Genomic DNA, 17,433 nt, shown 5'->3' with positions numbered 1-17,433 from the left:
AGATGGTATAAATTCAATAAATGCTAACTCTTATCACTGCTATTATGAGTATAATAATTTGATTTCCTTTACTTTGAGTCAGATCACAATTTTTTCAATAAATTAGGTAGGTTTTCCCTTTGAATTAGCTCATAAATAAGTTTTCATCCTAGCATGCAATCTTATTAACTGCTTTTTAATGACAGCACAATATTTTATAGAATGGCCCTGCAATAATTAATTAACTCTTGCTGTTGACTGTATTTTCTTTAGTTTTTTTTAATTACTTTTAGCTTTATGCATTAAGCCTTTTTTCCCTTAGTTTTAGGTCACTGTTCAATAATAGACCCACAGGAGAGAGAATTATGCCTAAAAGGTTTAAACATTTTATGGCTCTTTATTCACATCAGTAAATTACTCTGCAAATACTATAACTATGTTTTAGGGAATCTGTTCAATAATTCAATATTTATAATTGTTATAAAGCTTATTTCTATTAATACTAGTTTGCTCAAAGCACCTATACAAAATGAATTCTTTTGCTTTTTAATATAACAGACTTTCAATTATTTAAATTAAAAAAATGTATGTCTGATCCACTTGTGTCTCTACATAACCTCTCATTTCTGTTCAAACATGATCCTCCAACTTTCCCATGAACATCGTGTCTGACAAAATTGCCAGGCTCTTAACCATCTGAGTCATAGTCTCCTAAATACATTCCATTGTGCCTATGTCCCTCTTAATTTGGACATTCAGACGTGGCCTGACCAGTGCAAAGCACAGAGGGGCTATCACTTTCTTTGTCCAGGGCATCTATTTCCAGCAACACAACCTAAGGTCACATTAGCATTTTTGGCACTAAAATACACTATTAGCTCATATTTACATGCTGTCAACTAAATCCTCCATGACTTTTTCACATGAACTTCCATTAAGTGAAGTTTCCCACATCCTGTAGTAATACAGATTGTAGCATGCAGTTTCGTAAAGCTATTTACATAGGGTCCTATTGAACTTGATGTTACTATTATTCTAGGACGTTGGGATACATCTAAAATTTCATCTATATGTAGATATAGATATGTTAAATATTTTGATGCTTTTCATGTTTTTACTCAAGCCATTAGTGAGAATATAGTGTAAGACAATCAGAAGTTCAGTCTTATGGTATATAATAAGAATCCTTTGGTTACAAGAACTCAGAGTCTTTGGATATAGCTGTTTACCCAGCAACGAATCAGCAACTTGGATCCACTGAACTACTTTAACATTCAATCTCATTCATCCATTCTGGGAGACCGTCAAATGACTTACTAAAATTAAAGTGAATCCTGGTTACATTTTTTTCCACTAATGACTACTAGAATGATTTTATAATTTTGTCTGAAATGACTATAAGTGATCTTATCCTGGGTCATATCTAAATGCTTATAAATTAACACATGCTATTATTAAATCTTATGATGATCCTATGCTTTTATTTTCTGACTCCTCCATAAAATTATCAATTTCTCATTGGAAAATTCATTTATACTTCTATGTGCTTTATAAAATAACACAGTAGCAGATTTGGCCAATCAATATTGATTGTTTCAGCACCTACATAAAAATATGATAAAGTGATAGATAAATAATACAGCAAAGTATTTGAGATCTTTCTAGATCTCATTGTTTTTATTTCTGTTTTCCCAGTGAAGGAACATCCCAGGCAGTAGTATAACTCAGAAAGAGCTCCTAGTCTTACTATCTTGAAGGAAAAGAGGATAGAAATTTGGGGGCAATGACACTGTCTGCATCTTGGGTAGAAAACCACAGGACAGTTCTATCATATGCACACATGTTCTTTCCAAACAGCCAATGACCAGAAGTCAAGAGTAGGCTTCAGAGGGCCCATGCGATCTAAGAAGAACTGAATAGAGATTTTTTAACCCCTCTGCAAAAAAGTCCAAATTTGCAAAACTGAGTTCAGCTAGGGAAATTGCTTCTTAGTACAAAAAGTTAAGAATATTCAAAGGCACATGACAGAATCTAGAATTTCCATTCCTATAATTCAAAAATAAAATCCAGTTGTGTTCCAAAAATACATGTATGAAGAGGCAAAAAATGTGACCAACCTAAGGAAAGGTAATAAACGGAAAGTGATGTTGAAATATTCCTGATATTGGCATTATCAGTTATGGGTATTAAAATAGCAATTGTAACTATGTTCATGAATTTAAAGGAAAGACATTCATAATGAGTGAAGAAATTGGAAATTGAAAAAAGGGGGACTATTGCAGGTACAAAAATCTTTCTCATTCATACACACATATATATTAATATTAATTCAAATCAATTTGCAATTTGGATAAGGCACTTTGCTTATTTTAGATAACACTAAATTACCAAGAAGATGTTTATCTAATTATGTCTACAGGGACTATGGTTAGTTGTCTTAGTGTTAGTGATAAAATAATTAAATTGCTTCTCATTGTTCAAAAATGTTAATTGCTTTATTTCCAGGGTGCTTATTGGTTCTCCTTTAGTTGGCCAACCCAAAACCAGAACTGGAGATGTTTATAAGTGTCCAGTTGGGAGAGGTGGATCATTACCTTGCATAAAACTGGATCTACCAGGTATGGAAAGTCAAACAGTTGAAGTCTCATGTTAAATCACTGAAAACAACTTTCAAGTGACTGAAGAAAATATTAGAAATAATCTATCATTCTTTAGTCAACATCCAAATTCACATAAAGTGACATTTTGATTCCCTATTCACTATGCCTATGATTTACTTTAATCACTCATCATGAAACATCTATAGATTTAGAATGTTTTACTATTTTTATAACTTTTACCTCCCCTAACCATTGTTTGAGACTTTTTGTAAACTAGTAGCAACATGAAAGGATTTTTCCAAAGAAACTTTATCCATCACATTCCTTCCATGAAATTTAACTTAGTGCCTGGTTCTTTAAAGGAAGTAGAACAACAGGAATTGTAATATATAGTTTTTTGAAAAAGAATATCAGGAGCAAAATTTCTGTTGAAATAGGTATATTTGATAGAACTATCACTGTAGTTGCACATGTCTGGAAATTTCTCCTGGTATTATCTAGGAATCAGAGCCCTATCAATACTAATCCATTACTGGATACTGGAATAATTTTTAAATTAGTTTAGATATTTTAACTACATTGTAACAGTAAGAAAGCTTCTGCTGTAGCCTCTAATTTTCCTAGCAATGATGATCCCAGGCCAACCCTTGTATAAAATACTAAAATCTAGATTATTCATGACCAATGAATATAATAGTCCAGATCTAGGAGCTGTCAAAGCAGAGCAGACGAAAGTTTTGGGCAAAAACCAATGCTAAGATTAAGGAGTCAACCTGGGCATTCAGGAATCTGCTTCCTTTAATTTTTAGTTATTGTTATTATTATTGTTGGAAGTACTGGGATTTGAACTCAAAGCCTCATGCTTGCCAGGCAGGTACTTTACCACCCCTAATGTTTTTTTACTTATTTTTTGGTTAGGGTATCCTGTTTTTTGCTTAGAGCCAGCCTTTGACCGTGATCCTCTTATCTGTTGCTTGCCACATAGTTGGGATTACAGATATATACCACCATATCTGGTTTATTTATTGATATAAGGTTGCACATGCTTTTTGCTTGGGCTGGCCTTGAATCTCGATTCTCCCTATCTCCACCTTCTGAATAGTTGGAATATAGGCATGTACCATCCTATCCAGTCCTATTGTTAACTAAATCTATAGATAATCTTTAGGCAAGAACAACTTCTAGGCATGACCAGTGAGATGAATCTTCCTTGAACTTGAATTTTGCTACTTTCAAATACTTACACACTCCACTAAATGGAGTTTAGAAACCTTTGCTTTGCCTGCCCAGTCTTTAAAGTGGAACTTCTTGCCAACTTTTTCAGGTAAGCATGCTGTGGCACCCAGCATTCCAGCTTGGAATGTCAAATGTAGTCCCTTCATTGTATCCCTTTATCTAGACTTCCTGGCCAATTATCTCATCCTGGTCCAGTTTTGTTTGTAAACCTGATGATGTCCCATGATTTTGAAAGTCACGGTCAAACAACTTATGCTTGACTCTTTTTTTTCTGTCCTACACATTTTTTTTATTACCAGGAATAACATTTTATCACTACTTATAACAAAAAGTATAAGGTTATATTATATTTACAACCTTATGAAACAAAATACTTTGTTTTAATTAGCTAAAACGTGTGAAAAGCAGTCTCACATTCTCATTGCCCTGCTAGTTCTGCATTCTTTCACAGTTCAGCTAAACTATTTAAAAGAGTGATACAAAGTTTCTGGGACATAAGCCAGCTCTTCAGCCCTAGCTTGTTCATTATACTCCTGTCATACTTGGAAGTCTATTTAGAACCAAAAGAAGAATGCACTATGATAGGAGCAAAGCAAACAGAATGCTTTAATGAGAAGACACTTTACTTTTCTTTGTGGAACTTATTTTCAACCTCATCAAACTTTGTTCTATTTTTCAGTCAATACATCAATTCCCAATGTCACAGATGTAAAAGAGAACATGACATTTGGATCAACTTTAGTCACCAATCCAAATGGAGGGTTTCTGGTAAGGAAGGAAAGAGTAATATTTCCTAACAACAGGAATGTTATCATTATAAGTTTTTAAAAACCTTTTATATAATTTTTCAGTCTTACAGTTTTTAATTTTTAATGTTTTAAAAGGCTTGTGGACCTCTATATGCCTATAGATGTGGACATTTGCATTACACAACTGGAATCTGTTCTGACGTCAGCCCCACATTTCAAGTTGTGAATTCCTTTGCCCCTGTACAAGGTACACATTTTATGCAATGTTCTTGCATGTTTGAAAAGCATAAACAATGAATAAGGCCTATGTATACACAGGAGCATACCAAAAAGCTTCAAGGATTTTGTCATCTACCAGCATTACCAATTTAGGTAAATGTTTGCTTTGCCAGCGTCTAACCAAACTTTGCTGCTATTTTTAGAATTAATATCAGTGTAAATAAGCTCTACAGAGACAGGTTTAAACTCCATAGCTATAGCTCTCAGGTTGCTTGTATTTAAAGTTTGGTCTGTTTGAAGAAAGTAACTTCATTTGAGATATACACAGAATGAGAACTGTTACATTAAATTCCCATTGAGAAAATCTGCAGACATAATTCTCATCCAATATTGATGAAAATTAATTAGAAGTAGGTTTTACTTGGTATGAAACCCAAATTCTAATTGAATGCAATGAGTTCTGCTTACCTTATTACTTTCTTTATGAACATTTTTAATAATAAAAGCAGTATGTGACATCCACTAATCTTTTAAAATGAGCTTCTTTTAAATTTGCACAATTGCCTCTTTTTGTTTAAGAATGCAGTACTCAGCTGGACATAGTCATAGTGCTGGACGGCTCCAACAGTATTTACCCCTGGGAAAGTGTTACCGCTTTCTTAAATGACCTTCTTAAAAGAATGGATATTGGTCCTAAACAGACACAGGTTTGTGACTCTGCATTGTCATTTCTGTTGTTCTAAAGACAAAAATGTACATATTTTTAATAAGGCAAAAATATTCTGAAAAGAAACTAATCAATAAAGCTAAATTTAAGGATGAATCATACATTCCATAGCCCTGTTTTTATTGCTGATGAAAGGGATACTGCTTCAGACCGTGTTATTTTCTAAACAGAGAATATGAAAGCTGTCATCTACAATGTTCTTGAAAATATACAGAACGTAAGATCTCTAAACAGTCATAATTTACTCTCAATCATGAAAGAAGTATAGCCACCTTTGGTGAATCCATCACATTTTAGTCCTCTTTCTCATATATGTAAACACATTAGTAAGTGACTACTGCAGAGTCCTTAAAATCTGTTTCCCTCTATATTAACAATTTCTTTCCTTAAATAAAAAGTAATGTTCCAGGCTCTAGATGTATAAATTGTTGTTTTACCCCAGAGTATATATTTCTAAATACAATCCCTTTATTTCTTTAAATGAAGTAGAATTTCTCACACAACTCTTCTACCTTAGACATGGAGTTCAAATATAACTAATTTAATGTTTATTAAACTCATGTAGTCATACATCTTAAAGAATAGAACAAACATGGTGGATAATATGCAAATAAAATGTCAAAGTTACATCAGTGCCTACAAGGCAGGAGCTAGCAGTAGAATCAGAGTCTAAACAACTAGAGGTGGTACAAAAGCATAGGTGACTAGGACAAGACTAGGACAGGACTGTTCTTTTCAGTCCTGTCTGAGACTGTGTTGGGAGAAATACCTGATGCACTGAAAAGTAATCTGACAGCATCAATGTTTGTCACACCGACATTAAAATTGAGATACAGTATATACATATGAACAAATATGTGTCTGTGTGCATCCATGTGGAATTTCTGTCTGTTTCTCTCTATCCCTCTCTCTCCAAATATATGCATATAAATGTATATGTATATAGAATTTCCCAAAAGGATCCAGTTGATGATTGCAATTTAAAACTCAAATCTCAAAGTTAAATATTATTTTTCTATGTTCCTATATATATATATATATATATATATATATATATATCCTTTAACTGTCTCTCCCTCTCCCTCTCTCTCTCTCTCTCTCTCTCTCTCTCAATATATATACATATATATATATATATATATGTATATATATATGAACAATAGAGAACTTCTTGAAATCTGCAAAATCATCAAAAGGAAATGAGCTTTTATGTATAACAAATTGTAAATTTTCCTAGATGCAATTCTCATCTGAAATTGACCTTCTGAAGTGAATTACTAGAAATTTAGAAAGGATATTGTATCTCTTCTTGCCACAGGCCATTAGGCAGCCTGCATCCTAAAAGACCACCGTAGAATTTTGGCTTGACCTATCTTCTGTTGCCTTGTTCCACTAGATCCCACCTTTTATTTTTCCCTTTGAAGACCGACCTCTTCCTTCTCCTCCTCTCCCCTCTCTTCAACCTTGCTTGTTGACAACAGATCAGAACCACAGCTCTTGAACTGTAGTACTAAGTTTTTGCTTTTGGAAAGCTCTACTTCTAGAGATGTTTCAGAACTGTTCCCATTTAAATTCTTAAATAATAGTTCTGTATCCCTTTCCATCTCACCATCACTGTTATTCCTGAGGCAGCTCTTGGTCTGAGCTTTGCCAGGCTTTCCAGTCTCCATCCCCTGCATTCCAGAGCTGAAGTGATAATTGTTTTCGCATAGTTTTCTCTCTCACCACTTCTCCCCATGATGTACTTTCTTCCCTTCCACCTGATTTGTCTATCACATTTTACCTTCTTGTCCAATTCCTTGCTTCCAAAGCTAACAACATTCTTGGAATAATTTTTGAGTTTTCTAATATTGTTTAGCCATCTGAATATTTGATTTTACTTTTAATTTGCTTGCCTATTTTACTCTAGAAATTATGTGTAGCTATTTGTGACAATTGGTGCAGCTGTGACATGTTTGAAGTTGCTCCACAACTTCCTGAAGAAAATCTACAAGGCTAGTTTAGAATAATAATCACTATGAATGTGAAGACTGGTGCCAGTGACTCTGTTTTTGAAAGAAATAAATAACAATTATGTTCAACTCATTCCATTGCAATTTCTATGTTTTCCACTGTCAGAACTGTAATTAATTTGCCTTCGTAAGAATTCTGAGAGGAGCTACTTTGCTTGTCCATCAGAGGAATTCTAACTGGCCAGGGTGGGGTTCATGCAGTTTTATTTCTTTCTTGGAGGGAACAATAACTTTATTCAGAGGAATGGGGCCAGCCCTTGGGAGCCAGATGCTACCAGTGAATGGAGAGAAATGAATTTACCCTGAGGCTGACAAGTAGAGTCAGAGTTACTTAATTCTATGACCCCATTTCACAAAGAGAAATATTTCCTAATGTAGTACTGTACCCACTGTCATTTGTATTATCTATTTTACCCAGGAGAACCTGCATCCTAAAAAAAGACACAAATTGTATTTCTGAACTTTTATGTCACATTTTTCTGTATCATACATTTTGAAGCTTAACCATACTCATTAATTAATTAATTCATTCAGATGTATTTATTGAGGGTATACTGTGTCTTGAGTAACAGTGGAAAATAAGGCAGATATGGCCATCGTCTCAATGACACTTCTGTCTGATACAGTGTTCCTCCAAATATGGCTAGTGGACTTCCTGCTTCCAAATGCTGGAGATGCTTGAACTATACCCCCGATTTCAGAATCAGAATCTCTAGTGGGGGGAGTGGGATGTGTGGAATGGAACCTGCATTTTAAAGAAGCAACCCATATGACTCTTAAACAGATTAAAGTTGGAGAAATAGACATTATACTTATGTTGATGTGTGTGACTGTGTTTGCCGCATACTCTAGACCATCAGCAGCTCGAGAGCAATGGCTACCTCATCATACCTTGATCAATGGTCACCCAGGGCTCTGCTGTAATCATGAACTAATGAACCCTCAGTGAACCTTTGTTGAATAAATAAGCATATCATAATTTATGTAGTGCTGCATTTTTCTCTAGTAGTGAACTTTTAATGAGACTTTTCTATAATTGGCACACTTAATATTCTTTTAAGTGTATTAATTTATATGTTAGGCTTTATTGTTTATACTTTACTCTCTTTTGATCTTTCCATATTTTGGCTTAAGTTATATCAATGACAAGTTTTATAAATAATTCTCTAAAGGAATTGAGAAAGTCATATTAGCTAAGTCATTGCATTTACATAACAACATTTAATATGATTTTCAAAGTTTGATCTTCCTTCAGTGAACTCAGAAAAGAAATTAATTGACAGAAAATTTGGAAAGATACTTCCTCTGTGAAGAAATTTGCACTAAAAAACATGCTAATCACTCATGTGTTCTCAGTAATTCTTTCCCAAAACAATTTATTTTGACAATCATTTTTTTCTTGATGGATTGCTAACATAATCTAAAGTAGTTTGATTTTTTGTTTTTGTTTGCTTGCTTGCTTGTTTTTACTAAACCACTCAATTCTAACTAATTATCAAAATTAGTTTCTAGGATTTTTCCTCCTCCTTACTTATTCTTTCTACCTCTATTCCTGAAAATAACAAATATAAAAATAAATTTTGAGAGATTTTTCCAGAAATTGCAAAAATAGAAGGCTAAGAAGGAGTGGGATAGAGAACTCTTAGACACCTTGTCCATATCAAAGGTTTAAATGTGGCTGGAGGTGTGGTTCAAGGGGTAGAGCACCTGCCTAGCAAGCACAAAGCCTTGCGTTCAAACCCCAGTACTTCCAAAAAAGAAATAGAAAAACAAAATAACAACAGCAAAAAGGCAGGCAACTCAAACGTATCAATATATTAAGAATGGAATTGATAGGGTCTGCGAGGAGTATTTCTCTGTAGAAAGATCCTGTTGAGAACAGTTTCAATGGGATCATATAGTTATCTTGACATGTGTCTATTGAGTAGAGACAAATAGTTTGGCCAGTGCCTGAGTGCTGCCTGAAATATCTGTAGAACTGATAGCAATGTCTAGTTGCTGACAAGCAAGTCAAAGCAGAGCTGGCTGTACTAGAATCGGCCTGTATTCCCAGAATATGTTAGAACAAAGAATGTATGTGTTTCCCATGCATCAGCATAGGTCACTCAAACCCAGAGCCAGCATGAGGTCATGTTAGGTCTTGTCTTCTGGAAGTGAGAATGTGTGTCTGTTGAGAAAAGCCGAAGATATCTGCAATTCCTAGGAACTGAAGCTATGAAATGCAATCACTCTGGGCAAGGATGTGGAGAGAGACATCTCAGTGAAAGGGGTTCTCCAAACAACCCCCACAAAAAGTGGTAGTCATGCACAAGGATTATATTCATCCTAGGCAAATAAGAATTTCTATATCCCTTATTTATCTTCTCTACCCCATTCCTGGAGAGTCAGAAATTAGAGTGAACAATCTAAGGAAAACAAAGAAAAAGCCTATTGTGCCCCTTTCTAAACAGTAGGCTTCTTACCTACTGTAAGCCCTCAGTAGGAGCAGGAGAGAAGACTGAGTTACAAATTAACTTTGAGGATTTCTCTTGTTAATTTTCTTTTAATTTAAATAGAATTATATAAATTTTGATCTTTTGTGCCTGCAAATTCAGCAATTTTACTTGGCACAATATAAATTAAAATACAGTATCTTTTTTTAAAAAAAGAAAGACATCTTAAAACTAAGAATTTGAAAAGTCATACATTTATCTTCTTATCCAGGGATAACAGAAAAACTTTACCTCAGATAAGTTTTAAAGGGATGATAGGCTACAAAAAGAAAGGTTGCATGCTGATTATACCTTCTGAGGTTTTGTTTGCTGTATTGATTGCAGTTATATACTTGGTACAATAGAAAGATTAATGATACCTATTCTGTACAATTGCAGATTTGTCATTTAGTAATTGCAAGCAGTGAAAGGCAGTCTCTAAGATATGAAACATTTTCTGAAGTAATGTTATGTCCAAAAAGAAAAAGGAAAGTGGGCTGGAGAAGTGGTTCAAGTGGTAGAGTGCCTGCCTAGAAGTGTGAGGCCCTGCGTTCAAATACCAGTGCTGCAAAACAAAAAACAAACAACAACAACAACAAAAAATATCACAAGAAAATGGAAGGAGGGAGGGAAGAGTAAGGAAGAGAGAGAAGGAGGAAGGGAGGGAGGGAAGAAGGAAGGAAGGACAAAATGCTTGCTTGAATGTTTCCATGTGACAATTTATGTATATTAGAGAAATGCAGCAAAAATGATGAAGACATCCACTTTAAAGAGTTATTCAAAAATTCTTCCATGTTTCTGTGTGGCCCTATTAAGATGTTTGTAAACACAGTCAAGATTTTTTTTCCAACCAACTTTGTACCCAAGATAGAGTAATGGCTATAAAATTGCCTCTAAAACAACACCTATAAAAACAAACCTGGAACACTCTAAGAATGCCATAAAAGATATGGTGGTATAAACATTGCAGAGGTCTTATTGATCCTCAATACCTAAGCATAACACTGTTTTTAATAATAAATGGGAAAGATATAAATATGTCAAATGTGAGTGCATTACCCTAAATAAAACCAATAAATTTTTGAGGCTTGATATAAAAGTGAAATATACTAATGGAACAATGTCTAGATTGTTCCCATCAGGAGTATGGCATAGCACTAAACCAGGCAAAATGAAAGAGAGAAATTAATTAAATTTTAGGGACATTATTTATTTTTCTTTTTACTGCACATTTTATGGCTATTTCCCTAGAAGCCTTAAATATGGGTCCTGATTCATTGTTTTTAAGTCCCGAAAGAAGCCTTCAGCCATTCCCTTGTCAATCAGACTGTAGTTTCTGGATGTAGTGCAGTGAATAAGGTGAATTTTCTTTCTCACTAGTCTCCTGGCCTCAATTTTTCCCCTTCACCATCTAGTATATGCCTGAATAATCACTCCAGAGTAAAATTCAGATCATCTCCTTATCCAGGAGTCTCCCCTTGTTGCCTGCTGAATGATATCCAAACTCTCCAGAGGACTTAATGGCACTGGACAATTTGTCCCCAGCCATTCCCCATGTACCTTACTCCCCCAGTGCCCAGCACACTTCTTGTCCTTCAGTCACTCCTGGCTCTGCCCCACCCTGCACACAACGTCCCTCCCTCTGTCTGAAATATCCTTCTCCAACCCAGCTTTTTGTGCTAGGTGGACTACTTAGATCAGTTAAAATACTACTTTTCTGCAATTTTCTGTGATGATTCCACCATTTCCCTTCCCAAGAAAAATGCCTTCCCTTCTCATGTTCCCAAAATATTCACATAGGCTTCACCCATCGATCTTATCGCTCCATAGCATTTCTCTTTGTTTTATGGGTCTGTCTCTCCTGGTAAACTATGAGTCCTTTGATGACAGGATTTGGGCTTCATTCTTTTATTTATGAACACAGTTTCCTATATGAACATATATAGGAAACAAGTTATTCATGTTAAAAATGGACTTCTTAGAATTTTTAATTCCTCTTATAGTAAGAGTACTTATGCAGTAACCTCTCTTTCTTACTCCAATTCAGGAAGCCAGACTGATCCACTGTGCTAGCAGGTACTTCGGTATGGGGAACTCCCCTGGCCTCCCCTCACATACTGTTTCAGGCTGTTCTTCACAGGTGTTCACTGGTCTAGCTCCATTTGTCCTAGTGCTGATTTCTCCCATATAGCCTTTGTCAAGTTTACTGTAACCTCTCCTATCCTTTCATCTTTGCACCTGAGTGACTTTCATTGCAATATCTTCCATCAAGCAAGAGGCCAGATAAAGATGCCCTTTTCCTAGGCCCTGTATCTATCACTGTATCTATCAACTGTATTTCTGTTTCCAGGGACGTGTTTCCTTATGAAATGCTTATGTATTTTTGAATCAGTCTCATTTATATCTCTTTCCATAGTGACAAAAGATTAAGCCTGGTCTAAGCTAACAGAGCTTTAGGAAGGTTTGTGCTGACAGCTGACTCCAATTGAGGCCTGCATTATCACCACATTCATAATCTGACTTAATCACATGAGAAGCATGTTGCAGGGCAGTGTTTAATAGCATAGTTAGATAAAAGAAAATACACATTGGCCAGACAAACCCTGAGCTCTTATCACAGTAAGCAATTATACATCTTACAAAAAACATGGAAAATCTAATTGTTTTATCCTGTCATTACTTCTCTAAATAAGTCCTCAGCTTGATAATAATTGTTGAGTGGAAGCCCAGAATCTTAGCTCATGCTAGGCATTAAACTTTAGGCACTAGTTTTATAACTTTAACTTAACAAGTGAAGATAATAATATCATTCTAAATGAATGAATTATTCCATTCCTTTATGACTCTTTGACTCAATATATTTAATAGCTATTTTAAATACTTTTCTTTCCCAAACTCCTTTGTCATTTAAGACATTAAAATCTTAAAGACAACTTTCCTTTATGGCCCTTTCTTTCATGTTTTATATTCACTTTCTTCTTCTTGCTTCTCTAACTCCAAAATTAATGGAGTCATTGGACAATTCATTCATTTTAATTCAGCAGATATTTCTGAATTATCTGATTGATCAAGTATTATGGTAGATGTCATGGGCAGTAAAAAAAAGTAACTAAAATTTTGTTCCTAGTCTATAAAATATTTCATGCTTAGAAATGGGGTAAAATCACATATCTTATAACTAAAATGCATAATGGTATATCATAAATATAATGAAGGTAAATAAAGTAGAAAAATTTATTGACCTTTACAAGTAGGTAACTCCTACTTGTAGAGCAGTGTTTCCCAGACTGTGTTATATAAGATGTTGATATGTTCCTCATAAAAATATTCCCCTAAGTAAGAACAGAACACACCATGTCTTTTTTCCAATTTAATGATCCACTATGAATGTTTTCATATTAAAGACACCAGAAACAGTTTCAAAAGAATTTGCTTATGAATCTGAGGGTACCAACTGGGCACAGGTATAAAAGAAAGCCTTTTTCTTTGGTACCACTTCAAACCTATGGCTTTTTTGTGTAGACAGGACAGAGATAGAATTAGAGATGGGGGAGGGGGTCCTGCTATAGAGATACATGTTTAACTGTTTTACTCATCATTTTCCAAGATTATTTGACCATGGAATCTTTTTTTTAAAATCATACCTATTAACATACAAAGAAATGCTGGAACTCCTTGGGGGAAAAGGGGATAGAAGTTTGGGGTATTATTTGAAAAGAAGGCTCTTATATTTAAAAAGAAAATTCTAGTAAGTATGATAAGGAACAAAATTCATAGCTCGTTGGGTGTCTTATTTATGCTATAGCCTAAACCAGCTCTTAGGTGTCTTTGGCCTTAGATTGTCATTGTATCTCTATGTCTTCTGTTCTGCTTAATCAAGAAGTTCAAACCACTTCTTTCCAGGGATAAGCATGTCCCTTCCAGTGGTCTCTGAAAAAGAACTTCCACTGGTGACTACTTACCATACCCCGTTATGGTAAGTTATCTCTTTAGTGCAATGAGAGTCTGTTGTTAACTGCATTCATCTGCTGTTGCTAATACCATAGCTAGTCTCTTGCTCTTCTGCCTTAAAGAATATCCACAGTGAACCTAGTTACTTTTTTTAGCTGCCATCCTTGCTTAGTTTTTTCCACTCAGTAAAAATGCCTTGACTCTTTCCATGTGCATTGCTTGTCACCAGCTCTCTATTTAACCTCCACCCTCCAAGCTTTAGTGCCATTTCAATGCAGTTGAGTTCTCAGGTCAAATTTAATGATTACTGGCTGTTCTTCTTTCTCTTGATTTCAAAATGGCTTTAATTCCTTTCCTTATCACCTTGACCTTATGTCCCAGACTCTGTAGCACTCTGTCCCCTGGAGATCTTCACAGACTGTTGCCTGTTCTTCACTTGGCTGCCTCAAGCCGGGTCCTCCTTCCTGCAAGAGGTTTTTCAATGTAAGACAGTGAATATGCTGATGATTCTTCTCTTGGCCTCTCACAGTGTGCCTTCATCATTTGGTTTACTCTTTATCCTTAATTCTCATACTTACTTGATTCTGCTGCGTATAAACACACTATGCTTGCAAAAATCTGTTTCATCTGTCTCAAGTTGTAAACTAAGCTGGGACTATTGAATTGAGCCTCACCAATACTCAGCACAGCATTGCAGGTCTAAGTGTTTTATTTTCCCCTTTTCCTAGAATAAAAATTAATAAACCATGTCCTTTTCAGGCCTTTATTCTGTCTGGTGTCTAAGGAATGGGCAGCCTGTCTTAGCCAGAGACATACACTGGTTGTCATTTCCCTGAGATTTGAGTTTCTAGCAACCACTCTTCTCATTTCATTTCCCACACTTCTTTGTATGTCTTTTTTTTTTTTCCTTATCATCATTTCTCTGCTATCTCAGATTTCCACTTGCTTGTGTGAAATGTTACAGTTATCTTGTGGGAAAGTGTGAGGTTCAACTGTGAGCAAAGCAAAACAGTAGTAAGCCACAAAAGAATACCATGAAACATGACTGATACTCTTTATTCCTGTCTGCTTCTTTAGAACTAATAATGCAATTGGGGAGACAAAGCACACAGAACAGTTGAGAAGAATGCAGCACTCAGAGTCAAATTTGTTTCTGTGTTCTGAGAAGGGGAAGGTCAATGTCAGTGTGGGCTATGTTGGTGACCAGGAGATGGGGAAGTTTTGTAGATAAAGTAGAACTTGAATATTACAGAATGGATAGAATTTAGCTTAATTGGAGGGACAGGGAAGAATATTTGACAGGAGTGGTGTTAATACTGGGAAGTACTGAAGAAGAGGGTGAATAGAAAGGTGGGACCAGACTCTACTAATGTCAAGGGCAAAATAGCTAGATTTTAAAATTTTTTCAAGGAACCTAGTATTTCCAGAAGTAGCTTAAAGTTTTATTTATTTTCTTTTTAAATTAGAACAACATTTTCTGTTTTAAAATATATTTCAAAGTCATCGATATTGACAGTGGAGAGTGATTAGAGGTTTTAAAGCAGGGAAGTTATGTTACGAATGCAGAATTTCACAGTTAATCTTCCAGTGATATGTAATAAAAGAGTTTGAGGAGAGTGTACATAGAGGGAGCAAGATGCACAGTGGAGAGACCAACCACTGCTTTGGCCCAGTTCAAGGTCATGATGTCTTGCCTGGGGTGAGGTAGGAATGAAGGAACATATATGAAAGTTGCCTTAGGTTCGGTTTCCCAGAGGCCAATCCTGAAAAGAGAATTCACGTGATAGTGAATCAAGTAAGCACTTCCAACTGAAAATAAGGAAGGATTAGGGAAAAGCAAAACTGAGTAGCAAGGGTGTGATTTAGGATGTCCAGGCCTCAGCCTAACCTGAAGGGGTGCTGCAGTTTGAGTCCAGGGTCTTCTTGGAGTGAGTGGTCTTCCATTCTTGGTGCTCAGACAGGGCCTAAGGAGAGGGTGAAAAGTAAAGAAGAAGAAAAGTCCTTGGCAGTCCTGGCTTTTTAAACCTTTGGGGCGAAAGAGTTTAGAAACCCAAGGACAGACAGCTGAACAGAGTCTCAGGTAGAATAATTAGAAGCCAGTTCTATAGAAAAGATGAGGGAACCTGCTGTTTTGAGTTTTCTAGTATCTTAACATTTACAAAAAATAATCTTATAGAATTGACAGATGGTAAGGAAGTGACAGATGATAGGTAGATAGATAGATATGAGACAGTATAAGAGTTAAAGTACTGAACTCTGACTTTCCAAGATTTTGAATTTTTTACAATTGTTAGGATGAAAATAATTTGTCCAGATAATCCAATAGTTCATAGCAGGCTCTGTAAGATTTGTAAAGTGTGATGTGAATATAAAGTATTGACACACCTCTGGTACAAAGCAGCTTTGTTTGTTTGACATGACTTCCACTTCCTTCGTGAAGTGCCTCCCCATGTAAAAGTGACATCCTGTCTTTCTCCTGGGGAATTAATAGATTGTGACAAGAATTTGAGATCAATAAATGGGAACAGAATACACTCGTCAGTAGGACTCTTGGACGGAGCTTAAATGTCCAACCCCACTTGAGATTCCTGGTCATAATTTAAGGGGAGACCAGTCTACAAGTTGTGCAGCTTTTATGTAGCAACACTGAGCATCATAAAAAGCACACACAGAGAAGATAGTTGGAAGTTAGCCAAGTGAGTTAATGAAGGGGGAAAAAAGGTTAAAGGAGTTAAGTTTTTGTAAGTAAATGATTATGGTGATTGGAGCATGGAATCTAGGCTAAGTACCAAAAAAAAAAAAAAGATAAGATTAATGAATTTATTGGAGGTCTTGAAGTCTTGATGTGGTCAAGAAATCAATGAATTAGATGTAATGAGCTGAATTGAATTCTCAGAAAGGAGAACACTTAGGTTTAAGCAACTACAGCTCTTTCAGATGATGAGGTCAAGGAAAAGACCTTGAGTGATGGCATCAGTAAGATAGAGGAAGAGGTTACTGAAGATGAGGAGGTCAAAGAAATGAGAGGTGCAACTTCAGTAGATTATCCAAGTCGAAACTAAGATTTCCAAAAATAATGACAGGAGTAGAAGTGAACATCTTCAGTTTTTAGCCTCTGGCTTAGTCAAATAAAAACAAAACAAACTCTATAAGATATCTTGAATTGATGAGCAATTAACGTCCACAGCAGTATGTATTCAGCTTGGTAGGCATAATGATTATCTAAGTAGCAAGATCATTTCACTTTTATTTACGCTGAACATTTATATACTCAAAGACAATGTGAAACCTACAGTGAGTTTCTTTTTAATAATTAGTATTTCCCAGAATTACTAATCTAAAACTTTAAGATCTTTGGAGAAAAGAATTTTAAATCTATGCAAAGAATGATAAAAATTTCCATCACATTTATTTGTAAGTCAAAGACATAACTTGAATTGGAGTCATACATGTGCCCTCATCCACTTTTTTAATGTTTTGTATAATTTG

General features: G+C 35.3%; 1 protein-coding gene across 2 annotated transcripts in view; it reads left to right on the top strand.

Annotated features, from left to right (window-relative positions):
* Itga1 (integrin subunit alpha 1) overlaps window positions 1-17,433 on the top strand; it is a 159,076-nt gene that overhangs the window by 70,735 nt on the left and 70,908 nt on the right. For both annotated transcript variants that reach the window (XM_020178086.2, XM_074077506.1), the window contains exons 3-6: window positions 2,485-2,597; window positions 4,495-4,583; window positions 4,700-4,811; window positions 5,363-5,490. In XM_020178086.2, coding sequence (XP_020033675.1) covers window positions 2,485-2,597; window positions 4,495-4,583; window positions 4,700-4,811; window positions 5,363-5,490 — 442 coding nt within the window. The remainder of the gene's footprint in view (window positions 1-2,484; window positions 2,598-4,494; window positions 4,584-4,699; window positions 4,812-5,362; window positions 5,491-17,433) is intronic.

The sequence above is a fragment of the Castor canadensis genome, chromosome 6 (genome assembly GCF_047511655.1).
Source record: "Castor canadensis chromosome 6, mCasCan1.hap1v2, whole genome shotgun sequence".
NCBI lineage: Eukaryota > Metazoa > Chordata > Mammalia > Rodentia > Castoridae > Castor > Castor canadensis.
Note: the sequence above shows the minus strand (reverse complement) of the source record. Positions and strands in the feature narration are given on the sequence as shown.